Source organism: Sardina pilchardus, chromosome 22 (assembly GCF_963854185.1).
Source record: "Sardina pilchardus chromosome 22, fSarPil1.1, whole genome shotgun sequence".
NCBI classification, from domain to species: domain Eukaryota; kingdom Metazoa; phylum Chordata; class Actinopteri; order Clupeiformes; family Clupeidae; genus Sardina; species Sardina pilchardus.
Genome location: NC_085015.1, coordinates 10,998,023 through 11,025,719, shown reverse-complemented (window position 1 = coordinate 11,025,719; position 27,697 = coordinate 10,998,023). Strand labels below are relative to the sequence as shown.

Sequence of the window (27,697 nt, the reverse complement as noted above, 5' to 3'; positions counted from 1 at the left end):
TTGGAAGGTACAAAATTCTTTGTACAAAAATGCACAAATACAAATCAATATGTAATATTTTGTCTGAAGTTAATTAAAATATATATATAGATATTGATCATTTTAAGTTTAGATAATTTCACTAGGTTGCATGTAGCCATATAGAAAAAACAGATATTGAGGCATGATGCATGTCCAGTTTGGAATTGATCACAAATATTAAAATCGTATATGCCCAGTGTACTCACAAATGTAAAGACAGCATTCACCTATCCTCAGGAGCCAAGGCAGATGTTTAGAGCTACAGCACTGACAGCCCAAGGAAATGATTCATGAATTTTGCACTTCGATTTAAAATCTGTGGAGAAATTGAGACTGCTAATACATTTGAAACGTACTTAACTTGTGTAACCTTCTTCTAGAGAGTTGAGCTCATGATGAAAACCGAAACAGAAACTTTTATTGAGGAAATATCTCTTAGACCCATTTTTTTGTCCTGATGTCATTCATTTGGGATAAGCCTAAGAGGTCAAGATCAAAAGTCTAATTCAATGGGGTCAGCATGGTGAGTGATGGGAGAAAGCATAGTAATTCACCTTTAGATGGCAGTATAGACCCTGAGCAGTTTGAGATTTTGCTACCCTTTGTGATTTACATACTAGTGTACCGTTTTAAAATCTGATCAAGCTTGCAACAGGTGCATGCATGTATGTCCTGTTCAGCAATGCAACAAGGCTGACACTTACATAAATTATTAAACCGATTAAATGGCCTAGGCCTATTCGCCCGAAATTACCATCCAAGTACCTTAACATTCCTTTAATATAAGAGAATAGATTACAACGTGTTTGCCATAAACACGTTATGAGCGAATAGGTTACTCCAGGTTAACCGCTTGGATTTATAGGGTTAGAATAATTGTCCTAATGGACGTTGTCAGCAATCACTAGACTACATCCTCAAACATACTGTTTTGTCTCCCACTTATTCAGTTATATCACATATTCAGAAATAACCTTTTACTTTATTCATGTATGAGCAAATATTGGCAGTTAGTTGCTGGACCCGGAAGTTTCCTCCTCAAGATCCTGCTCCCTTCAAGTGTGCCAATACCCGAGCGCTCGCGCTGTAGAGGTGGAGGTAGGTAACACACGGATGAAAGTCAACCGGAGATTCAGCCTCCGTCCCTGGAAAGGAATATAACAATGGGCAACTCCGACTCCAAATTGCGTTTTAGAAAAGCGGTGATACAGCTTACAACAAAAACACAGGTTTGTAATATGTTCTTTCTCTTTTTTACGTTTTTAGCCCATTTAGTTCAATTGTACTCTGATCATTTGCGTCTGCGTTTGTGAAAGAGAAATTGGTTTCCAGATGGTATCAAAAACGGTCGAAAGGCGAGTGTGTGAGTTTGTGGTTATTAACTTAAAAAGCTAAGGTGTAGGTAACCTACAGCTCACAGGAGTTTGTCTGATCAGTTTAATTTATGAACGTGTCATGCCAAATTCGATAAATGTAATGTTACATATTTTTAAAAGTAGCTCAAAATTCGACCTTGTTTATAAACTATTTTGGGTGGAACGACGTAGGCGGTGGCAGATTTCAGATAAGGATGTAGGGGGTGCCTCTGACCATCTGATCATAGAATGAGTGTAAAAATGCGATGACTGATTATGCAAACAATGGTTCCTTACACTGACAAGTTTATAATCTGGCCATGATTGCCTTGGCAACTTTTAGTAAGTGTTTGGTTCATTTGTAGGCCTACTCTTCAGCTGGAAGAATATTTATTCAAGTGGCTTTCCACATGTGTATCATTTGCTTAATGTGAACTCTACTCAAATATTACAAGTATCCCCTCTCCAATCATGTTGTATTGTCCAATGAAGGTAGTCCAAATCACTAATAATAATCATGATTATAACTTTCCTTTGCACTTAAGACTTCCAATTATGTTATATATTCCCCCTCTCCCACTTTATAATGATACTGAAAATCATAAAATAATAATTGATCATAGTAGGTTGTTGTTGTCGTCTGTTCTCTCCTCTATGTAATACAGTACAGTAGGTTATATAACTGCCCAGTTATGACGTGTTAGCATTGCCCGGGTTGAGAGCAGTATTCGCATTGCCCCTCTCCTCCCCCCTTTCCTCTCTCCCGTTATGCCAACCTAGTCCCTGGCATCAGTCTTCTCCTCTGCATCTCCCTCTCCTTTGCCTTGCTTTTGCTCGCTATGGGGAATGTGACCGAGCCATGTCTCCCTCAGCCCGTGGAGGCCACGGACGACGCCTTCTGGGACCAGTTCTGGGCCGACACCACCACCACCATCCAGGACGTGTTCGCTCTGGTGCCGGCCGCAGAGATCCGAGCCGTCAGAGAGGAGTCCCCCTCCAACCTGGCAACCCTCTGCTACAAGGTACTGAGGTTTCTCCGGATGAATGGGTCACTAATGGGTTGAGTTTAAAAAAGTCCCAGGTTTGGTCACTGGTTTATGTTTAACTTGATGGAGTGAATGTGATGGCTTGGGGGGGGGGGGGGGGGGGGGGGTGTGTATCAATCAGAATCTGAGTCTGAAAAATAAAGGCGTATCTTTTTGTATGGAACATTGGGTAACTGTCCCATATATTTACTCACTCTCTCTCTCTCTCTCTCTTTCTCTCTCTCTGTGTGTGTGTGTGTGTGTGTGTGTGTGTGTGTGTGTGTGTGTGTGTGTGTGTGTGTGTGTGTGTGTGTGTGTGTGTGTGTGTGTGTGTGTGTGTGTGTGTGTGTGTGTGTGTGTGTGTGTGTGTGTGTGTGTGTGTGTGTGTGTGTGTGTGTGTGTGTGTGTGTGTGTGTGTGCGCGCGCGCGAGAGAGAGGGAGGGAGTGAGAGAGAGAAAGAAAGAAAGAAAGAGGGAGTAAAGGACAGCAGATCTCCATTGAAGTGTAGCTGTTAACACAGACGCACACTGTTTATATGCCTCCCTCTGTTTGCTCCCAACCCAGCTCATAGTGACTGGAATGCAATTATTGGCTCTTCCCACAATGCTGCGCTTCTCTAGCCTGGAGGCAGGAAGAGTGGCAAGAGTTCTTAATACAGCCGCGGCAGATGGGCCTTTGTGCAGTTGTTTTATACCTCCTGCAGACCTCTTAGAGGCTATGGGAAGAGATAAGGGACATGACGTGTGCTCTGACAGAGGAAGGACAGGTTAAGCCCTTTCAATGTTTATCTGTCAGGTATTTGCGGAAAGGGCCTGTAATGCTTGACAAAATAGGATACAGGGATGTTTATTTGTCACATGCATATGATTACTAATGTAAAGAATGCAGTGAAATTGTAAGAAATGCAGTGAAATTGTCAGATAGACTGGTGGATGTGAGATTACTGCAGTTTAGTTTCCTTCCGTTCCCTTACATGGATTGTTGTAGTGGCAAACAGATGGATTAACTGGATTTTGCCATTTGCCATTGGCTCAAATAAAATGTGCTATGCGATTAGTTAAAATTTAATTGAGCGGCCTATTTTTATATGCAATAATCTATATGTGAGCTCTGTTCTATATGTGCTATGTGTTGTTGTTCTGTGACATAGAATCATCGAATCTGTATGCATGAGCAACTAAAGGGTCTTTTGGAGTGACAATGAAATAAGCAAAGCATAGCGCCATTCAGATTCATTTATTATTAAAGTATGACTTGGCAGGGTACAACTGTTTAACTGTTGTACAACCTGAAGTGCACTAAACATCACACCAGAACACAAGTAGACATTGCATCATCTGCACGTGTGTTTTCTACTAGTTAACAGGCAGGTTACACCAGGCATGTAATTGAAGTGTTCCATTAGTGGAGTGTGTGTGGCAACAATTAGCCCCCACTATAATCAATGTAACTGGCTACACCAGAATTGATAGTGGCACATGCATGCAACAAAACCAGTGTTGTACAACTATTTTTGACGTTCCACCTATGGAGCACTTCTATTGCACACCTGAGGTGCGTTCAAATTTGGCAAACGGTGGCGAACGTTCGTGGTGAACATGTTTTCTTTGAACGGTTAAATTTGAACGATTTGGTGTTACATTCCATTCTAACAGTAATTGCATTGTTGCGTTCGTGAAACTCACGTCCAGTTCCACTGTATGTTCGCGGAGCACTACCTCCTCCGACGATTGTTACAAACGTTCTCCAAAAACTCAAGGCTTACGGAAAACTGTTTGCAAGCGTTCACAAACGTTCGCCTATGTTCGTAAACTCTAACGCACCTCTGGTGTTGCCCGGCTGTAAGAGTATGGGTGGCTCTCAAACTCTCTCCTCGATGCTCGATGCTCGATCCTCCAGGCTCGTTCCCACTGACCTATAACTAACACTGGATAGACTATACCATTGTTGCCGCCCCATCATTCTTTGTAGATGGATAGATAGATAGATACTTTATTGATCCCCAAGGGGAAATTCAAGATGAAATTCTTTATGTACTTTATCAGTGAGGACGAGGACCGAGGAAGGAAGGAAGGATGTATGAAAGACTAAATGAGAGGCACCCTATGTACTGTATCTGTGTCCCCTCATCCCAGGCCGTGGAGAAGCTGGTGCAGGGCGCGGAGTCGGGCTGCCCCACGGAGAAGGAGCGGCAGATTGTGCTGAACTGCGCTCGCCTCCTCACCCGCGTGCTGCCCTACATCTTCGAGGACCCGGACTGGAGAGGGTTCTTCTGGTCCACGCTGCCCGGTGCTGGACGGGCCGGGGTAAGAGGATGGCAAGGAGGGATGGAGGGATGGAGGGATGGAGGGATGGAGGGAGGGAGGGAGGGAGGGAGAGAGGGAGGGAGGATGGATGAGTGAATGAGGGAGGATGAGGATGTGTTGATGGTGGTTTTGTGAATCTGCGCTTATCGTGCTTGTCTGCACAATTTTAGCACCTCTTTTGTTTGTGCCTTGTCCTTTTTTCTGCTCCATCCTGTCTTTCTGGCACACACACACACACACACACACACACACACACACACACACACACACACACACACACACACACCAGCATGCCCATTCAGTGCTGGCTCTGCCCTTTCAATCTCCATCCCTCACTGTAACACAAGCCGATGGGCTTTTTAAGTGTTTTAAAGTGTGTTTGGACAGATTCTCTTTCACATCCCACTGTGCTTACACACACACACACGGATGCAACTCTTCTCTTAGCACCTCTGTTCTTTGCGAAAAGTGTGTTCTATCCTCCCGTTTTGAAATATTGAGTGTGTTCAGCCTCTGTTCGCCCTGAGGTACTGCTTTGAGAGATAATCTGAAGCCTGGTTTGGAGGAGTCTTTACTTGGGTGTGTGGGGTGTCCTGCTGAGAAATGGAGGGAGAGAGAGATGGAGGGAGGATGAGTGAGGGAAGGAGAGAGTGAGAGACATGGAGAAAGAGAGAGAGAGAAACAGAGAGAGAGAGAGAAAGAGAGAGAGAGATGCTGTTATGCAATGTCCTGTCAATGTTAGCCAAAGTGGATTGCATGGTTAAATGCTTCATCTCAAACAGCAGGAGAAAGGCGAGTCTCCTGGGAACAGGGACTGAGTCTAAGCCAAACTCATAATTCCTGTGTGCTCTTTCATTTGAGAACTGGATGACTTTGTTGTCTTGTTTCAGATTACAATGATGGCCAAAAACACTTCTGTTTTATATTGTTTATTTTTCCCCATCTGGCGTCTGATTATATGCAGTTCTACCCACTACTATGCCAGAGAGAGTCATCAAAAACTTCTCAACTGAGTAACCGACTAACCGCCACTGGCTTTTTTGAGTGATGGGTTTTGGGTTGTTTTTCTTACACTCTCGTATGTTGTTTAATCAACATTGGTAGTGCAGTCTAGAACACATAACTCCACATGGAGAATTCCGCACATAAAGATATGTATGCATTTCTAAACTCCTACCTCGGAGTGATGGGTTTTGGGTTGTTTCTCTTACCCTCTCGTATGTTGTTTAATCAACATTGGTAGTGCAGTCTAGAACGCATAACCCCATATGGAGAATTCCATACGTACAAATATGTATGTATTTCTAAACTCCTACCACGCCGTCACAAAGCACTGCTGGTGTCACAGCTTCAGTAGCAGCGACAGCGCAAACGCTCAAAAATCTCCACAGGAAGCGGTGAACAGGCTGCAGTTATACAACATCCTGACAGCACTGGATGAAGAGCAGTGTCTGGAAAACTGTCTGAAAACCGGTCCTGACCTCAGGATATCTGCTTCTCTCAACATCGCGCCTCCACGTCTTTTCCTCTCCCAGACCTAAAGTGGGTGGTTGTAATGTACATGCTGCAGTGCACTCTAGGATATGGCTTGATTGAATAGATGCTAAAGCACAGCATTGTACTGTAATTGAGACTGTTGATGTCTGTAGAGGGGGGCATGGCTGGAGGCCCGGATGTCCACTGAGATTATTTGGCTGCCCTTAGTTCCATGATGGGTTTCTCGCCAGTCTTATCGTCTGCAGTTCCTTGGCTGCATTTTGTGTTTCCAGTTTAATGATAGATGACTGGGCAGTGCAAGTGAAAAGTATTGGTATTATGCAGATAATGTGCTTTTTTTGTGTGTAGACGTAACACAATGTTCTCACAATGTAGTCATATAAGCATTTAGTCATGTAAGCAACTTTAGAATATACTTAACCTAGTTTACTACATTTTCAAGGACAATGTAGTGTAGGATGGTGTAATGTACGTTTTCATTATGTACATAATTGTACTGAAGTTACATGACCTGGGTTTTTATTAGAGATTATGCCAACATGCACTTCAGGCAGAGAACAGCAATCAGAGACTTTTGAAGATGAGGGTAGTGATGCAATCGGTAATACCTTATTGTACACAATGTTATTTGTGAAATCTGTAATGAATGGTAATCTTGATTATATCATTCATGTGTATTCAGCTATGAAAAGGAGAGTTCTTTGTGGAGAAACCTAATAGATGGCTATTGTGTTTCGTCTGTTTGACACGGTCCTTGAAAAATCAGGACCACTGTATATGAGTTTTCTAGTAGACAGTTGTATTCTAATACAAAGACAGAATCTGAAAATTTAACTCAGTCAGTATACAGTATTGTTGATGTGTTGATATTGTTTTAATGGGATTCCTCAATGTGCGTCATTTGATCTCTAGTCCTTGCTAAGGAGAGAATTCCACTCAGTCTGAGCACCTGGCACAGGTGTTTTCTGAACATAAAGGGCAGCGTTATCTCACCCAGCACCCCAGTTTGATCTTTCATCAGTCTCCCCCCCCCCCCCCCCCCCCCCTCTTGTACTCGACACCAACCCAAACTCACTTTTCACCAGACCAGCCTCTCCCCACTACTTTCAACTAGTCTCCACTCTCTCTCTCTTTTTCCTCTTTTCCACTCTCTTCTCTTCCCTCTCTTCTGTTCTTTTCCCCTCCTCTCTTCCGCTCTCCTCTTTTCACCTCGCCTATCCTCATTTATTCTTTTCTCCTGGCCTCCCTCCTCTTCTACCCATCCCTCATCTACCCATCCTCCACTCTATCTCCTCTGCATCTATCCCATCATCTATTCTCTTCTCCTCTGCTTCCTCTTTTTCTCTCAATCCATCTCTTTTCTTCCCCCTCTTTTCCCCCCACCTCCTCTCCTCCTCCCCCCTGCTCTGTGTTGTCAGCGTGGGAGCAAAGTCGAGCTGCCTGTGTCTGGATGTCTGCCTCTCAAACCTTTAGCTCCGAGAGTGTATGCCGTTCTCTTCCTCCTCCCACTCTCCTCCTCTTCCTCACAGCTCACCCCCACCCCCCCCCCCCCCTTACCTGAACTGTATGAGAGAGACGTGGGCTTGGAACACTGCAGATATTGTGTGTTTTGTGGCCTCACCAATGGGAGCCTGAGCTGGTATTGGATTACGGCTAATTAAAGTGCCTGGATGAAGAGCAGAAAGAGTGAATGCAGTGTGTGTGTGTGTGTGTGTGTGTGTGTGTGTGTGTGTGTGTGTGTGTGTGTGTGTGTGTGTGTGTGTGTGTGTGTGTGTGTGTGTGTGTGTGTGTGTGTGTGTGTGTGTGTGTGTGTGTGTGTGTGTGTGTGTGTGTGTGTGTGTGTGTGTGTGTGTGTGTGTGTGTGTGTGTGTGACCATTGGAAGACTCCTTCTAGGGTTAGGTTTCTGTTTATTCTTCACGCTGTGTATTTGTGGGCTTTGTCGTATCCCTTGGTTACTTTTGCCAAACATTCTTTGTAGGTGGGAAAGCACTCTAATGTAAAACCTCGGGTTTAACATGGACCATTTGTCAAGTCTAAAAAAGGTGTGTGGCGGTTGGGGTTGGATGATTAGAAAGATCCATCTAGCTCCACAACCTCATATGTTGAAGAACATCCTCAGTTACTGCTGAAACATTGAGAGAGTTTGTTATTAATAGCAAAGCTGTTCTATCTGAGATTTTTTGACTCACTGCATAATGCAAACAATGTGGGTATAAGAAAGTGTGGCAAAGTCTATAAATGGCACAAAACAAGCGCTTGTGCAGCACATTTCCTGATTATAGTGTAGCACTGTGTGTCTGCATGTCACATTGCTGGTGATTTAGTGAGCTCCTTTCATTGTAAAGCGCTTGATCAATCACTATGTAAATGCAAGTTTACTGTAAGCTGTGCTGTGGATGATGAGTTCAGTGTCCTCTGCTGATGACTTGCCCCTGCAGGAGGATGACGGAGATGATGAAGGCGCGAGGCCGCTGGCCGAGTCTCTCCTCGTGGCCGTCGCTGACCTGCTCTTCTGTCCAGACTTCACTGTGCAGAGCCACAAGAAGGCCGGACTGGTGAGACTTGATTGTTTTTATTTATACAACCGCTTGGTTGCATTTCCTATTGTAATGTGTATATTAAGTAGGGTTCAGACCAAAGATTCCCGACGAGACGAGACGAGCTGCGACGTTCTAAAGCCTTGCGACTGCGACTCAACGTGTTTAATGCTCTGTGACGGCTTGCGACGGCTTGCAACTACGTGCAACTTATAATTCACACCGCTGCAACTCAGTCTCATCACGTCGGGAATCTTTGGTGTGAATTGGGCTTCATGGCTCTGTTTCCTACTGTGATACGTATATTAGTGCTGCATTTCCTATTGTGATGCGTTATATTAGGGCTCTACTGTATGTCCGCTCTGTGTATGTACAGTAGTAGCCACTTACCACCTCGGACTTGCATTAACTTCTGATGCACAAATGACATTTAATTCATTATCCCTTACGCATATACTGTATGTATATACTGTACAATGTACATCACTGAAGGGATTCAGATATTGGTGAAAATGCTGCTTTTGACACTCATGGATACCGAAAACATTGCCTGTGCCATGCAGCAAGGCTGCCTATAAGAGCTGATATGGAGCAGATTTTCTCTTAGATAGGCCTGCCAGTTGTATCCTACTAATAATTAGTTTATGGAACATGCCCCAGGCTGCCAGTGCCAAATCACACATACTGTATACACACGCACATGTTTGGCAGCAGATTAAGTAGGTGGCTTCAGCGCTAATATCAATGTCTCTCACAGTATCAGTCAGAGTAAGTAATGTTCAGTGCTTCCGTTGGGATCAGTGGTTTCAGTTGAATTAGGACACAATGGGTCATTCTGAACTCATAGGCGGTTCTTCGACTGGTATTCTTGAGAGCTCACATTATCACACACACACACACACACACACACACACACACACACACACACACACACACAGTCCTGCTAAATCCATGAGTGAGTGCTGTCATGACGGGGCAGGTTCCTATTTGCTGAGTGGATCAGTGGTGTAAGCCCCGCCCTCCTCTGCCCTGTTCACAAACAGGAGCCACATCCACTCCCCTGCCTCCCTCCCACACTCCCCAGTCCTGTCACTCATTAACCCCCTACAGAAATGTGTGTGTGTGTACAAGTGTGTGTGTGTGTGCGTGCAAGCACGTGTGTGAGAGTGTGCTTGTTTGTGTGAGCAAGCATGTGTGTGTATGTGTGTGGGTCGTTGTGTGTCTGTGGGTGGGTGTATGTGTGAGGGAGAGATGTGTGAAGATGAAGTCCAAGGATGGTAGAGAGATATATGTAGATGCAAAAAGTGTGTATGCTGTGTTTCTCATGTTGTGTTTCTCGGTGAGTGTGGTCATGTTTATGTACTACTGTATGTGTTGAGAGGAGGAGAAGCAATCCAAGAGTTGGAGACAAGGATGTTGGTGCAGAAATAGTATAGTTGTGTGGAGTGTGTGTTTGTCTTGGAGTTGGAGTTCCTGGTTCCTGGTGTGTGTGTGTGTGTGTGTCTTTTTTTGTGTGTGTGTGAGCGTGTGCACAGCCTGCGTTCTGGAGAATGGGTCGAAACAGCCCCTTAGGGACATGCGTGTGCCTGAGGCAGTGTTTGTCCCCTCCGCTGGAGGAGAAGGCCGGTTAGCCTCTGACTCTGATTAGATCACTGTCGAACGAACAGGACATGGCTGACCTCATGGGGTTGCTAAGATACGTGCCTCGACACTGATATGCCCAGGCACTCCTCTGTTTTCACACCTCATGTGTTTTCTCTCTTCCCCCACTCACTCACTCTCTCTCTCACTCTCTATCACTCACTCTCTGTCACTCACTCACTTGTGGGAAAGGGACTTTACTCACTCACCCACCTCATTTCTCTCTCACACATGCACTCTTTCTGTCTCTGTCTCTCTCTCTTTCTCTCTCTCTCTCTCTCTCTCTCTCTTCCCATCCTTAACACTTTCACTCTACTCACCCACTCATGAAGCTAATAATATTGGGTGTAGGAGATCATACCAAGATGACAAAAAAGTATAAAGTTATTCATCAATAGAATATGTTTCAATAAAGTATGTTATTGATTCAAAGAAAAAAACAGCAGGACTCAAAGCAACGTTTATTGAAAGTCCTTTCAGGCGGACAGACGGTGTTGACTGCATTCAGTAGTAACTCCAGTAGCTGAGCTTATCTCTAGTGGAGGGTGAGTGGGGGTGCGCAGAATGATAGCAACCACTGCATGTCGTCAGCACAGCCATACAGCTGGTCTCAGTACAGCCGAACATCCCCTGAGGTCTATTTTTACACACCTTGTCTCAATCGCAAGCTTTTGTTGAGTGATCCGGAACATGTCGGGACAAATGCAACTGTTTTGGACTTCTTAATATTGAAATATGTACTTTGTTTAAAACCAAATTAGGCTATGGGGGGTATATGAAGACTGGTTTTAAGATCAGAAGGTGTTCCCAGTTCTCAGCACTAAGGCCACTGTATGTAGGATTAGCACTAACAGTGACAGACTGTGGTAACTGAAATGGAGATTAAGCTATTGACTCTAGATAGCCACTCTGTCCTGTTGTTAGCCCTGCCCTTATTCAGATAGAGTCTCAAGAATTCACGTGATATTGAAATGGGTTATTGAAGGTAATGTCACTCTAACTATCCATTCACAGTAATCAAGCTGTAGAGATATACCAGTCTTCTAATGTTGACACACACACACACACACACACACACACACACACACACACACACACACACACACACACACACACACACACACACACACACTCACAGACAACAGCGGCGTAAAACATAAATATATTACGACTGTAGAGGGAGCTCTACAATCTGAACACCTAAACCTGCATAATAGTGTACCTTTAAGACCTAAACCTGCATAGTATACCTTTAACACCTAAACTGCATAGTGTACCTTTAAGAAGCACCAAGACACTGCACTGTTCCAATACAGTTGTGATAATTCCAGCTTTTTGCCTTTTTCTTCTTTTTCATTTACACACATATAAGGATGAGTTGTACATGAATCTTTTGCAATACTTTGAGTATTGCAGTATCCATATTATGTTTATCATTTGCAAAGTATCGTGACTGTATCAATTCATGAGTTACTTGTGAGTGATTCACAGAGGCACACAAGGTATCCCAAACACAATTAAACCCCTAACCGACTCGAAAGCTGAAATGCACACACTGCACAATGTCCTGCTTGCACTAGGCGAGGACTGCTAATTCATGCCATGCAGTTTGCACAGCTCACACACCTACTGAGTCAATGTTCCTCCTCCACCTCCTTTGCTCCTCCTTACTCGCGTCACAGCTGGAACAAATCAAACAATGCCAACCTCTCAACCCCCTGCTTTCAAATGGCTATTAACATGTCAATGCAGCAGTGCAAAGTGCTTACGTGGTACCTTATCATTGTCATACAACGTGTTTGGATTGGGGATTGGATGTTGATATGAATATGGAAAAGACCTTTGTCTACTCTACCCAGTTTCTTTCTTTCTTTTTAGTTATTTATTTTTTGGCCCTCAAGTGAGCCTTGGCCGAATATAGTGAGCCTTTATCGCCTCCAATATAAAAGTACTTGATATGCGCCATCTTTTTTTTGCCCTTTTTGCCTGTATTCAAATAGGACAGTGAAGATAGATAGGAAGCGAGTGGGAGGGATCGGGATATGACCGCAGGTTGGAATCGAACCTGGGTCCCTGTGGGCACTTGGACCCATACATGGTATGAGTGCTGTAGCCACAGCGCCTGCCGACGCCGAGTAGTGGCCATCTTTTTTTTTATCAGCGATGCTGTTGTAGGCTGTTGCTGGAGAATGATATCTCTTTTTTTGGGCTTTTATGCCTTTAATGTTATAGGGCAGTGGAGAATGAATGGGAGAGAGCGAATGGGAGAGAGAGTCGGGGCGGGACTCGGAAAGGACCACGGGGCGGGAATCGAAACCGGGTCGCCGGCATGCGGACGGTGAAGGTGCCCCAGCCAGCTGCGCCACAGCTGGGGCCTAGAAAGAAACATCAGTGGAGTGAATACTACAATTGTATTGGTTATGCTGTTATGGTGCTTAATGTGAAATGAGTTACTTTTTTAACGAATTGGATTGAAACGCAGTGTTGTATTTCCCATAGGATGGCCCAGAGGACATGGCGTCACTCGACAGCTGTGAATACATCTGGGAGGCTGGAGTAGGCTTCGCTCATTCTCCCCCCTTCAACCACATTCATGACATGAACAGGTGAGTCTTCAGCAAGAGGCGAGCTAATCAGACGATGACAGCACTGCTACGGCCAAGTCCGGAAATCAGTCACTAAACCTCGGTCGTAGACATCCAATTGTGTGCAGCGATATTTGCTATGTATAGCGATGTTTGGAGCCACCTCTCGAGTTGGCTTTTTGAGTTGGGCTTTCTAGATTTGGGTCTGGATTTCCAGGCTGCTCTAGCCTGGGTGTTCCCATCCTGCCTTGCGCGGTGATCTCATTCACGCTGCTAAGGCAGTCTGGAAACGAACACCCACATTTTCGCCTAATGTTGGCGACCAATCACAGAACAAGGGAGAAAGCAAGACCATGATGAGCTATGCACAGACGCATTTGATAGACATCCGTGGCGCCCAATGAACGGATCTGGGCATTTTTTTTTTTTTTTAATACGAGAAAATGAACGTCAAGTTGCCAGACCACGTCTCATTTGAGAAGTGGTAGGCGCTAGCTAGGCTAAGGCTGCTCAGTTTGTTGATGTATAATTAGTTTTCAAATATGCAGCATTCTTCCCTGATCCTCCCGTTTCTCTTGCCTCTCCTCCCACCACGACCCTGTTGCCTCTCCTCCCACGACCACGACCCTGTTGTGTTGTGTTTAGGACGGAGCTGCTGAAACTGCTGCTGACTTGCTTCTCTGAGGCCATGTACCTGTCCCCCTCCACAGACATAAACACACTTAACCCCTGGGTCGCCTTCTTCTGCTCAGCAGACAACAGGTAGCACACACTCACACACACACACACACACACATGTACACACACACACACACACACACACACACACACATACACACACACACACACACACACACACACACACACACACACACACACACATACACACACACACACACACACACACACACACACACATACACAAACACACACACACACACACTGACACACACAAACACACACAAACACACACACATACACATACAAGGGTCCCCAGGCAAATCATTCACATGGTTGTAGAACCAATATAAAACCACTTCCTCTCTAAATCTCTCCTTGGCATTTTTTATTGTTCGCTCTTTCTTGGTTTTTCCCTCTCCGTCTCGCTCACACACTCCCAACACACACACACACACACACACACACATAAGTGCTCACTGTTTGCTCACATACTGTACTGTCTTACACTCATTCAAATACAAACACCAGCACACACAAATGTTAATACGGTGTACAGTATACTCATACATTGTCTTCCACTCATTCAAACACACGCACATGAACACATGCGCACATACACACACACACACACACACACACACACACACAAATGTTCATACTGTACATAAAAATGGAAAAAGGTTTGCACACTTGAAATCCTTCTTTTTCGTTTTTTTTTCTTTTCTTGAGCACAGAATAAATTATGTTTCGACCGTGTGGTCTTCTTCAGATTCAAGTGTGCGAACCTTTTTCCATTTTTTATGATTTACCCTTGTTCTGCCCCTTGACCTGGGATGTGCAAAAACTTTTTTACTATATATACTGTACTGTATATATACTCATACGTTGTTTTCCATTCACTCACACATATTCACACACACACACTCACACACACCCCTCTGTCCCCAGGCACGCGCTCCCTCTCTTCACCTCGCTGCTGAACGTGGTGTGTGCCTACGACCCGGTGGGCTTCGGCGTCCCCTACAACCACCTGCTCTTCTCGGACCACCGCGAGCAGCTGGTGGAGCAGGCCATGCAGGTGCTCATGGTGGCCCTGGAGCACGACCTGGCCTCCGTCTCCGCCTCCGCACAGCTGGCCCTGGAGCCCACAGCGCCCTCTACGGAGCTGGAGGAGCAAGAGGTGAGAGGAAAACTAAAGCCAAGAGCAGTCAGTCACGCTTACGTGAACGTTATGCACTTTCTCGTCGGCACATGTGTGCTGTGATGAATAATGTAGCTGAAAAAGGAACAGTGGACAAAAAGTGGTGCTGAGTAGTAGAGTACGTTCTGTGCACGTTGTTTCTTTGTCAATTTGACTGATGTGTGTATGAAATTTTCGAAAGTAGATAAATAAATCATGTCTTCAGAGCGTCATGGGAATAAGTTCTAAAAAAGCTATCAGTAAGAAAATATACATACATCACACTTCTTTCATACTCCTTTTTCCTTTTCGTACCTATCATCTTTTTATTATGGTATAGTCTTATTTTACTGGGAAAAAAAGTGGCCAAGCTTGACTGACATATTCGGGTGAATGCCCAGGACTGACATTTCTGGTGTAGTCAGGGATGTGATATCCTCATTGTTATTCTCATCAGAAGATCTGAATTATCCGAGCTCCATCTCAATCTCTACCTCTGTCTGTCTGTCTTGTCTTGTCTGTCTGTGTTGCAGCCAGTGGGTCCTGACAACCTGTTTGTAAATTACCTATCACGGATTCACAGGGAGGAGGTACTCATTCATTCCTATTCAACTGCTAGAACCTTTTTCTTCTGCTTCCATCTCTGAGCCATAATGAGCTCCACATTCACCTTTCCAGACTCACGCAGACACCAGCCTTTACTTCGCTATCTGCGCGTTATATCACCCATGTTGTTTGAGCCTGATGGTCTTTTGGGTCCCTACTGTCAACTTCAAGGCAGCGCTGCTACCGTCGACTTCACTACACAAATGATATTTTACTTATCTTATTGTCTGATAAATTTACTTGTTTTTTTATGTCTTAATTGAGGCTCTTTTTGACTAAATGAACAGAGATGACACTGATGAATATTCCTACTGTTTTGCGAGAGTCATTCATATTTACACTGAACCATAAAGGCAAATGAAAACGAAATCCAAAAGCCAAATGCAGACACCAGCCTTACCTCACAATCCGCGTGTTCTATCTCCCATGGTGTTTGGGCTTGATGTTCTTTTGGGCCCCCACTGTTGGCTTCAAGGCAGCGCTGATACTGTCGACTACACTGCAAAAAGTGATGTCTTACTAAGATAAAAAAAAAATGAGTTAGTATTGTTTTTAGTATAAGGATAATTACTTTGATCTTATTTTGAGATTATTTGACTCTTGCTAATTAAGTCAAAATCTTTTTAAATTAAGACATAAAAAGCAAGTACATTTACTGTATCTGCCAATGGATTAAGAAAAAGGGCCAAAAAGACCAAAGCTTGTTGGTTGGAATGAGAGAAGTGTCTCTCCTCTGTTTGTCTTTTGCTATTGGTCGAGTATGCATAAAGTCTGTGTTTATCTTAACCTCTTCAGTTTATGTGTGGGTTGTGTCAGGAATTGTCAGAATTGGGACTTGCTAGCTTGTACAGCTAATCAATTCAACATCTTATTCTTGTGTATGATACAATGCAACGATGGAGAAGTTTGCCCCGGGTGGTAGCATACAGTACGTTCAATGATGCTGCAATTTGATTCGATTTGATTGCAAACCTCTCCATTGCGCTGCATGACTCAAAATGGCCGCCCCATCCCGTCCATCCCGTCCATCCTGTCCGTCCTCTCCTGCAGGACCTGCACTTCATCCTGAAGGGTCTGGCCCGTCTCCTGTCCAACCCGCTGCTGCAGACCTACCTGCCCAACTCCACCAAGAAGATCCAGTTCCACCAGGAGCTGCTCGTGCTCTTCTGGAAGCTCTGCGACTTCAACAAGGTAGATGTTGTTCCACTGGTTGCTTTATTGCTTACCCACTGCAGTGGGAGGGGTTTGATGGTTAATTAGCGTTTATCTTTGTGGCTTAGCTATTCGTTAGCCATCAGCAATCCACCCATCTGCGCATCCGTATCAGACAGAGAAGTCAGTAGTGATGATGAAATAGAAAAACAGAATAGAAAAAAATGTTAAATACAGGGATGACTATATTTGGGTCCTGTGTGATTATATTGTAAACCATACTCCGCGTCCATTATGATAAGGAAAGCATAACACACTTAAAACATGAATAGTCAATTTAGTTAATGAGCCCTCAATTAATATCGTATTGGCCATTTAAACAGCTGTGGCACATCATTATTATTCATAGACCAGGAGCGACGAAAATAAATAATGAACTGCAGATGATGTCTGTGCCACCTGTTGCAATTATATTTGAGGATCCCAAGTAATAGCGATAATCCTGTCCTAAGTGGTTCCCTTTGAAATCATTACTAAAATTAAATATAAAATGTTGAGGAAAATGACTGATTTACGAATCAAAAACATGAGGCTCTGCTCCTGGGAAAGAATTAGAAGCTCGTTGATACAGAGGTAGCTTTTGAAATAGATGAATGACTACTGCAGCTGGTTCTCTCTCTTTTCTGTGTGTGGGTTTCTGTGATATCTGTCTGTTCGGCTGATTATTTGTGTGCATAATTCCTTCAGTTGTTTTCCCTCTGGACCTCTCTCACACACACACACACACACACACACACTCACCCACACATGCACACAGTCTTTCTTTCTGTATTTCTTTTTTCTTTCTCTCTCTCTATCCTTTTCCCTCTCTCCCTCTCTTCTCTTCTCTTCCTCCCTCACACACTCCTACACACACACACACACACACATAGAGCGCTGTGTTATTACATCATCATCAATATTACATCACATTCCTAATGCACCCTATGCTTTGGGAAATCTCAGAGGAGATGGAGAACATGCCCTACTTCAGTCGTTCAACATGCCCCCACACCCCCCCTAAAAATACACCCAGGAAGCCTGCCACTGCCCCTGACATCTGTCTAGATCCCAGCTGGGGGTCCTCGGTGTGTTACAAACACATCACAGACATGGATGGCTTCACATGGCCTGGTCCTCAGAATGCCCAAAAAACGGCTAATTACTGTACATGTCAAGTCAAGTAGCTGGATTAAAAAAACGTTTGCATGTTAACAACAGCAGTTACACAAACAGAACAGATGAATAATCTGTTGTTCGATTTGAGGATTAATGAATGCGAGGCATTATTTGATTAGACACGTTAAACACATTTTTGCATAACTATCAAGGCCCATCTGTCCTTTGGCAAAAAATGCATTACAAGCGCAGATGGTCATTTATTTCAAGCTGTTGGTCGCTGGCCACAATGTTGGGCAGTGTGTTATCAGTGTAACCTTTGCTCTGTGTGTGTGACCGTGGCATGTGGCGAAGTGTCCCCCCCAAAGGAATGTGTGTGTGTGTGTGTTGCAAGAGTGTTGAAGGCCTCGCTGTTCCTTAGTGACCGTGTGTTTTTGGGTGCATGTTTCAGAAATTCCTGTTCTTCGTGCTGAAGAGCAGCGACGTGCTGGACATCCTGGTGCCCATCCTCTTCTACCTGAACGATGCCCGAGCCGACCAGTGTGAGTACAGCGCCAGACTGTGTGTGTGTGTGTGTGTGTGTGTGTGTGTGTGTGTGTGTGTGTGTGTGTGTGTATTGTCTGCACTTGTTTATGTATGTCCCCACAAAACCTGCTAATGTGTGTGTTTGTTTATGTTGGTCCTCCCTTAATCTGCTAATATGTGACCTTCCACGGCGAAATCAGTCACATTGTCCAAATTTTCAAAATCATAGTTATTACATTTTCAGGAAGGGGCATAATCAACCTTCAAAACGATACCTATATCTAATGAATTGAACGTCATATTACTGAAATATAAACATTCAAAGGAGTTGAGTTCATCCTGTCATGCCAAGAGAAAAACGGAGAAATCTGCCTCTGAAGTTAACCGTCGGCTCAACACTCACGAACGCTTTGTAAGGTCGCCGCCATTACAAGATTTACGGTACGTGTATCAACGACACAGCACGCGGATGGCTTGGTTGTTGTCAATGAGTGCATTTACCGTAAACATTGGAATAGAGCGGCAAAAACGAGACGCCTCTAACTTCCTGCTTCCTCTAACTTTCTCACCTCGAGAAACTCACGTTTTTAGAGTAGAAGAGGTCAGTTTTTCGGCGAAATGTATTCACGGCCGTACAGTGTAGACCTCCCACTGTTTCAAAACACACACAAAAAAAATCCACGATTTTAGTACAAGTGACATAAATGGTCATTTTTCTCAGAAACGTCTGTTGCGACAAGCGACTGGTTTTGCCGTGGAGAGTCACATATATGTATTGATGTGTGTGTGTGTGAGCAATTTGTCCTCCCTAAACCTTCTTGGGTGTGTGTGTGTGTGTGTGTGTGTGTGTGTGTGTATATTGTCTGCACTTGTTTATCTACTGTCAGTCCCCCACAAAACCTGCTAATTTGAGTATTTGTGTGTGTGTGTTTGTGTGTCTGTATGTGTGTTCTATGTGTATAGGTTTATGGGGGGGTGTGTATGTGTGTGTGGGTGTGCGTGTTTTATGTGTATAGGTTTATGGGGACTACGTGTGTGTTTGTATAACTGTTGCTCTCCTCAGATTGGCGGGATTCTCTACTTTTCTTCTGTGTGTGTTTGTGTTTTGTGTGTATACTGTAGGTTTATGTGTGTGTGTGTGTGTGTGTGTGTGTGTGTGTGTGTGTCTGTTTTTCTGGGATTCTCTACTGTACTCCTTTGTATGTGTGTGGGTGTGTGTGTGTTTTATGTGTATAGGTTTATGGCGTGTGTGTTTTGTGTAGGTTTATGGGTGTGTGTGTATGTATATTAGTGTTATTCTCCTCCGATGGGCGGTATTCTCTGATATGCATACTGTACTCCTGTGTGTGTGTGTGTGTGTGTGTGTGTGTGTGTGTGTGTGTGTGTGTGCAGCCCGCGTGGGACTCATCCATATCGGCGTGTTCATCCTGCTGCTGCTGAGCGGGGAGCGGAACTTCGGCGTGCGGCTGAACAAGCCCTACTCTCTACGCGTGCCCATGGACATCCCCGTGTTCACCGGCACACACGCAGACCTGCTGGTGGTGGTGGGCATTCTCTCTCTCTCTCTCTCTCTCTCTCTCTCTCTCTCTCTCTCTCTCTCTCTCTCTCTTTCTCTCTCGCTCTCTCAAATTCAAATTCAAAGGAGCTTTATTAGCATGACTGTACAGTGTGCACTGGTACAGTGTTTCTCTCTCTATCTCTCTCTCTTTCTCTGTCTCTCTCTGTCTCGTCTTCACTGTCTCTGTCTGTCTCTCCTTCTCTCTTCTCTCTCTCTCTCTCTTTCTTTCTTTCTGTCTGTCTGTCTCTGTCTCACTTTCTCCCTCCCTCCTCCTGTTTTGGTACATACTGTAGATTATGTGTTGTGTCTAAGGTTTTCCCCCTCTGTCACCATTTTGTAGTTATTTTTGAAGCAGGTCTTTGTGCCGTACAGATTCAAATGCCTCTCCACCTTTTGATTTCTCACTCTTTCATTTCTCTCTCTCATTCTGTTTCCATTTCGTCTTCTATTTCTCTGTTGATTTTTTTCTATTTAATTTTTTCCTTCATGCCTGTCTTCTCACTGTGCTTCTCTCTCTCCCTTTCATTCCTCTCGTTTTCTTCCTCCGTCTCTCTCTCTTTCTCTCTCGTGGCCTCACTCTCTCTCTGTCTCTCCCTCTCTCTCTCCCTTTCATTCGCCTCTTGTTCTCTTCCTCCAACTCTTTCACTCTCTCTCCCTCCCTCTCTCCTTGCCTCCCTCTATCTCTCCCTCTTTCTCTCTTCTATCTCTCTCTCCCTCTCCCTCTCCCTCTCTCCCTGTCTCTCCCTCTCTCTTTCCCTCCCACTCTCTGTAGTGCCACTGTGCTTCACCGTGCTATTTTAGTTCATGTAAAGACCTTGCACAACATGTCCTCAATACTTCCAAAGTGAAAGGTTAAGTGCCAACTTTGCGGTAATTCAGCTGGGATGAAAGCATCTGCCAATGTCTTTAATGTATAATTTATATCAAAACCGAATACGTTTATTTGGTTGAAACACCAAAGGATGTCACTTGACCTGCTCTTGAACCTCATTTTCCTTTGTACTGTGTACTTACGTTGTGTTCTAAAGGTGTTCCACAAGATCATTACGAGCGGGCATCAGCGCCTCCAGCCGCTGTTTGACTGCCTCCTCACCATCGTAGTCAATGGTGAGTATCACACAGTCAATGACTCCCCCTACTGGTTTCCGTTGCACATTGCACTCGATTACACTTCATGTCCGCCTTACTTTTCGACTTCTATTAGTATTCTTTCCCAGTGTATCGTACTGTATGGTTGTGTGGTACATGTAGCGAGTGAACTGTTCTGGAAGCGCTGTGCTGAGTTTTTGTTATTGCACCACACCACACAAATGTACTTGTAGCATTTGTTGTTGTTAGATCTGTGTCATAAACTAAACAAATACAAATCATCATGGAAGAGACTTTTAAGTAAGAGAATGCTGTAATGTCATGCCATAGTGTCATAAAGTCATGCCATAATTCCAAACCTCATTCGCCTGTACCACAGTGTCTCCTTACCTGAAGAGTCTGTCCATGGTGGCTGCCAACAAACTCCTCCACCTTCTAGAGGCTTTCTCCAACAACTGGTTCCTCTTCTCCTCCACCCAGAACCACCACCTGGTCTTCTTCCTGCTGGAGGTCTTCAACAACATCATCCAATACCAGTTTGATGGTGATTTCTAATGGAGATTTTTCATTCGTTATGAACATTGTTGCTGCCAGGCATCTACAGTGCCACACCCTGGGGGCATATACTTGAGCCACCATGTACAGTACATGCCCATTGCCCCCATAGTGTAACACTGTAGCTGCTTGGCTGCATTAGCTGCTGGATGTAGCAACTGGAGCGAGGTAAAACGAAGGTTATGCATGTAACCACGGTTCTATGAGTTTCGGATGACCGCTAGAGCTTGGCAGTCACTCGGAGTGATCACGAGAAGATTGCCAATAGGTCACTTTCTGGGTCGACTTCTCTTTTGTGCCGGCGCACATTGATGACGTCACCCAGGTCACAGGTGACTTTGTTGTTACTAATACTCAAACTGCACGTTCGTGTGATCGACATCCATGCGCTGAAAGCACCGCCTCTGGCGGTCAGGAGAAACGAAAAAGAACCGATTGTTTTCATTTTGTTTCGCACCGACAGTACTCCTGACTTCAAGAAACAGAGATCTATGGGAAAACTCAACAAAATCTCTAAATTCTCAAAAAAAAACCTTTTGTTTGTTTGTTTCTTTGTTTGTGTCACCTTCCCGCCACACACACACGCTCAGGTAACTGTAACCTGGTCTACGCCATCATCCGCAAGCGCAACGTGTTCCATCAGCTGGCCAACCTGCCCTCGGACCCCGCCTCCATCCAGAAGGCCCTGCAGCGGAGGAAGAAGACCGCCGCCGGCATCTCTCGTGCCTGCTCCATGGAAACCATCTCCATGGAGGGCTCTCGCCCTGCCATTCCGGCCGAGCCAGGGACACTTAAGGCCAGCCTCGCAGCCACTCCAGGTGAGCCTCCTCTTCCCCGCTCCTGCGAATCCCCCCTCTCACCCTTCAGGAATTAAGAGAAGACGCTTGCAGAGCCTCAGTAATCAGGGACTAATGAATGCAAGCGCATTTTGTCAACAAAGCACTCCTTTGGATTCCTTTTGTGTGATCTGCTCTTTTAAACATCACCACAGGTTGAGCACATTGAGGTATGAGAGATACTCTGAGAAGTGAATAATGAGAGTAGGTCCTGTCTGCTCCTGTGCCTTATGTATTGGTATACTACATAGTTAATGTGTCATGAAATACAGCCTGATGCTGAAATGTAAATGTATTGAGAAGCTAATGATTCTTCTGCACTGAGACCCTGTGCATCTTCTGTTACATACGGGACATGAATGTGATGGTATGAGAATGTGAGGCTTCAGGTGCTGTGTCCACCAATCGCGTTTTTTTACGCTGAGAGCGTTAAAAAATGCTTTTCTCGGCGCTTCGAGAAGTGTTTATTGTTGCTAAGTTACCAAAACCAGAGACTGTTTATAACGAGAAGTGACATTGACGAGCCCGGCGCTGGTCTAAAAGTTGATTTCAACTTTGAGTGCTCTGAGCGCTGCGGTAAAAATAGGTCAGCGCCGACTGCTTTTTTCCGCCGGGGGCGCTCAGCGCTGTGAACGCTAAGCTACATAGACTTTATATTGAAAATTGTCGCCGTCGGCGCAAAAACGCGATTGGTGGACACAGCACCTTAATCTGTTAAGCACTTTGAGTATTCAGAGGAGTATAAATATGCTGTATATTCGTACACACAGACGTATACTGTATGCAGTCCCATTTACCTTTTGACCATAACAAGTGAGATGGTGTGTTGTTGGTGTGCCGTGTGCTGTACAGGCATTGAGAAGCTGACGGAGAAGTCTCAGGTGTCCGAGGACGGTAGCATCGTGTCCCTGCAGGAGAGGCACTCGTCTCAGCCACAGGCCGACCAGAGCGCCAACGCAGGCGCGGACGCGGCCAGCGACACAGAGTCCAACTCCGGGAGGGACCATGAGGTCAGAGACAACCAGGGGCACTTGTATGATGCAGGATTGCTTTGTTAGTCAGCCAATTATATTGAGTAAATCCCCAAAATTGACTTTAGTTTGAAAAAGTTTAAAAAGCCTTTATTGTTATGGCTTGGTCATATTAACCAAAACTCAGACGCGTTTCGGCTACATGCCTTCTTCCGGGAACTCCCAATCGAGAGTGCCTTGGAGTTTCTTTGTTTGTTGGCATTCAGTATCCCACTTGTATGATGCAGGATTGCTTTGTTAGTCAGCCAATTATATAGGCTGGGTGAACCCTGCCTGAACTTTCGGGGGAATTTGAATTTCGCCCGGCAGCTCAGGCTGGACACCATCAGATCTATATCCTCTGTTCACTGCCAGAACCTTTGGCTCCAATCAGAAACGGCCATACTCTAGTCCTGGCACGTTATTGGCCGGTGACGTGACGATAACGAAACTTAAGCGACGCGAAGTGCAGTAGAACCAAAGCGCAGCCTTGCCAGACTAATGTTCAATCTTAAAAGATTGAGCTTAGTATGGTGAAAACCAGACTACCAATTATATTGAGTAAATCCCCAAAATTGACTTTAGTTTGCTCAAGATTTAGCAGGTTACCTCATTGTCCTAGACATCAGATTACTCATAGATGTTACTTACAACTAGAAATGCAATTCCAAGGAATTACCAGTGCATGAAAATGCAAAAATAGATAGATAATGTAGATATGGTTACTAAGGTGTAGCTAGGGTAGACATGGTGGTTGCATAGTTTACAGAGAGTTGATAGTGTGAAGGTAGACAGTTTAAAGATGAAACATTCCAGCTCTAACTCAACTAATGATTTCTATTCATGTTAAAATGTTGATTAGCTAACTTAGGTAATGATTTCTAGCAGTTACGCTAAAAATGTTAATTATGCTAGCAATGCTAACTTTATTAACAATGCTAACCAGGTTGATTAGCTAACTTAACCGATGATTTCTAGCAGTAATGCTAAAAATGCTAACTATGCTAACAATGCTAAATTTGCTAATAATGCTAACCAGGTTGATTAGCTAACTTAGTTGATGATTTTTTGCAGTTATGCTAAAAATGCTACCTATGCTAACTATGCTAACCATGCTAACTAGCTAACTTGCTAGTGAGGACTTTTATTTTGAAACATTTGTTGCTAGGGTATCCATGGTGGCCACTATCAAGAAACAAGAAGTTACTGCAGTATAATCATGTTGGTTGCTATGGAAACGGTCATAAACACTTAATTTTAATGGTTGCTATGTTGGTTGCTAGGTACATGGAGGTTTCATGTAGTTGACTGGAGGCATAGTGGATGATAACTGACAGTTGGAATGGTTGAACAGTTCAATAGTTGAGTAGTTTCAATGGTTAAATGATTTAATAGTGTATTATTGCAGTGAGGACTTTTATTTTGAAACAGTTGTGGACAGAGGAAACAGTTAACAGGATATGTAGTCTTCTGAGAGACTGTATGCTTAAAGCCAGAGAAACTGACAGTTGGTGCCCAGGTGGCCGGCCACCTGGCGTAAGATTCTAATTGCTGCCGTGATGTCATAATGAGCAATGTTAAGTCTATGGGGGAAATTGTAATAGTTTTTAACTAATAGTTTAAAAAGTATAAAAGTTACAAAGTTGAAAAATACAAAGCCCACATCGCGTAAGTAAGACCTACGCGACATAGTTTGAATGGAGTTTCTACGTTAAGCGGTTGAAGCTGAATTGCGTGCGTTAGAAGAAGAATAATAAGAAGAAGAAGACCGAGGAAGAACAGTACAGTGCATTTTCATGCACTGTAATTATCGAATACTCTCCAAAGGAAATCCGAGCTTATTTTATTTTATTTATCTATTTATCTTCTATGTCAACCTTGTATCTAATTAATTCACTTATTCATTTTCCCTATAGAGTCGCTGGTTATTATCATTATTCTGTTAATGTACTAATACGTATTGTAACATGGGACAAAGGCATTTGCTACTGTAAGAAGTAGAAACATAAACACAAAAATGTATTTACATTTACAATATAAACATCTTTATATTTACCCAACCTTATGTATTGAATGATCGTGAAGTTACAGTCTCTTGGGCTTCTGCTTGTAAGTACAGTATGATTATACTGAAAAGAAAATTATGTCAGATGTGTATTTTATTAATTTTGTTATTTTCATTTGCAGAATGTTTTCTATTGCAAAGCTGAGACGGCTCGGAGACGCATGTCCAGTACGTCATCTGCTGTGTACTGGGTTCCCACACCAGAATGGGTAAGAGCTGGACAGTAGGCACAAGAACTGGACAGTAGGCACACATCACCATACTACAGTATGCATTAATCACACTTCAGTGCAGTGCAGTTCAGTTCAGTCACTTTATCATCGATAAAGAAAGCGAAAGCAAAACTTGTCTTGCAGTCAGGTGCACAAGAGATATAAGATGAAAAGACAAGACAACAAACAGTACAAAATATGACAACAGTGGAGGGGGTCACTGGAGTGCAACTGGTTACAGTGCCCGTACTATGTATGGCATCGGTCTGGTTGGCCTCTTTTTGTTTGACTGTTTTAGCTCTTATGGGATCAGTCTGGTTGGCCTCTTTATTTGCTGGGTTTGCACTTGTGGTGATGCGATGTCCTGCTCTCTCTCAGGTCCTCTCTTGGAAGAGTAAACTCCCTCTGCAGACCATCATGAGACTGCTGCAGGTGCTGGTTCCACAGGTGGAGAAGATCTGCATCGACAAGTGAGTTACGGAATAACATCGTGAAACTTGTACCTTCCATTGAATGATCTCTTAACTTATTATGATGATTATGATGATGATGATGATAAAATCACAAGTATGAAATTCTCATTCATTATAATAAAAAACATAAACTTATGGAAATATGCTAGTAGGACCTAGTTCTTGAGTGGCACAGTTTACGTCCACCGTTTTAGGCAAATCATTTTCTGTGATGTACTGTAATGGTTAACCAATGGTGTATGTGTAAAGTGGTCATCTTAATGAACTCTGTTCTTACAGAGTACAGTTAGAGCTTCCAGGCAGATGTGGTGCTTCGCTCTGGGAGCATGTTGTTGGGAGCTGCCTGGCTGCCTTAACTGTTAGTTGCAGCAATTCCAGCTAGGTGTTGTAACCGACAGTACCTCGAGAAACAGAGACCTATGTGAAAAATCTCCAGATTTCTCCTTCCATAAACATGACGGTTAGAGCACTGGATGTCTTTGTTTGTTGGTACCAGGGGTCTGACCGACGAGTCGGAGATCCTGAAGTTCCTGCAGCATGGCACCCTGGTGGGCCTGCTGCCCGTTCCTCACCCCATCCTCATCCGCAAGTACCAGGCTAACGTGGGCACTGCCATGTGGTTCCGCACATACATGTGGGGCGTTGTGTACCTCCGGTAGGTCTTCCTGTGTGTGTGTGTGTGTGTGTGTGTGTGTGTGTGTGTGTGTGTGTGTGTGTGTGTGTGTGTGTGTGTGTGCGCGCGCGCGCTTGTGTGTGTACTGTATGTGTTTGTGCTCATTCAAGGCCAACATAAATGATAAATTATACTGTTGAAGATATTATTTCTATGACATCAACAGTATTTTTGACTCTTTTTACAGAAATGTGGATCCCCCAATTTGGTATGACACTGATGTGAAACTCTTTGAGATCCAGAGAGTCTAGAGGAGGTCTGTTCGCACAGGAGCAAGAGACATTGGACACAAACAAACGACAGGGACATTTCCTGTTTGAAAACTCTCAGCCAATGGCGTCCACCCCATACCGCTTGAGCTTCCCAATCAGTGAAAGAGGAGTACAAGTGAAGAGACCTGCTGCCACACCAAACGACCTGGGGGAGGGGAGGCCATTTTGTTTTGTGACGCCTCATTGATATTTATGAATTCTGCAACCATGAGCTTGCCCTGGAGGCATGACTGAATAAACTCTGGAGGCTTTTTTGAGCACTTCCAATGACATCCAGCCTCCTGCCTTCACTTCTCTTCAATCTCATACCTGCATGTTTTTACCCCAATTCCGAGCCCCCTTCACACATCTCACCATAGTGTACTTGAAGTTGTTCTTACCCTGTTGCACAACACGCTATGGCTTCCTCAAATGGATGGGATTTGTTCGAACGACCCATGGAGACACTGTGGGGGGTGGAGACGGGGGGGGGGGGGGTCTATGGCGTGTACAGTATGTAATTGGCGATGTCTTATGTCGTGGGGATGATTCATAATTCACTTACAGAGTTAAGTTTGTTATGAGAACTACATGAAAAAATGCACAGTGGAATTAAAGCAAAGCAAATGTTCACAACTTCAAGCAACTTCACACATCATTCAGGCACATCATTGATAAGTTACTGTTCAAAATAATTTATACTCA

At 44.2% G+C, this 27,697-nt stretch overlaps 1 protein-coding gene across 1 annotated transcript; it reads left to right on the top strand.

Annotated features, from left to right (window-relative positions):
- The first annotated feature begins 1,108 nt into the window (after window positions 1-1,108).
- LOC134069888 (protein HID1-like) lies at window positions 1,109-27,285 on the top strand. Its single transcript, XM_062526021.1, has 19 exons — window positions 1,109-1,250; window positions 2,249-2,398; window positions 4,537-4,707; window positions 8,644-8,760; window positions 12,883-12,989; window positions 13,614-13,730; window positions 14,598-14,829; window positions 15,363-15,419; window positions 16,486-16,626; window positions 18,197-18,287; window positions 19,663-19,814; window positions 20,857-20,935; window positions 21,297-21,461; window positions 22,063-22,290; window positions 23,161-23,318; window positions 25,506-25,592; window positions 25,974-26,065; window positions 26,565-26,723; window positions 26,929-27,285. The coding sequence occupies exons 1-19, from the start codon at window positions 1,185-1,187 to the stop codon at window positions 26,990-26,992; spliced, it is 2,433 nt and encodes an 810-aa protein (XP_062382005.1). The 5' UTR covers window positions 1,109-1,184; the 3' UTR covers window positions 26,993-27,285.
- The last annotated feature ends 412 nt before the right edge of the window (window positions 27,286-27,697 follow it).

What these genes read in the sequence shown, in the direction of transcription:
- LOC134069888 (XM_062526021.1), top strand. Translation starts at nt 1,185, where the DNA reads ATGGGCAACTCCGACTCCAAATTGCGTTTTAGAAAAGCGGTGATACAG. An exon ending in TGGCAACCCTCTGCTACAAG is followed by an intron (nt 2,399 to 4,536) that starts GTACTGAGGTTT and finishes CCCTCATCCCAG; the next exon opens with GCCGTGGAGAAGCTGGTGCA. An exon ending in GCCACAAGAAGGCCGGACTG is followed by an intron (nt 8,761 to 12,882) that starts GTGAGACTTGAT and finishes TATTTCCCATAG; the next exon opens with GATGGCCCAGAGGACATGGC.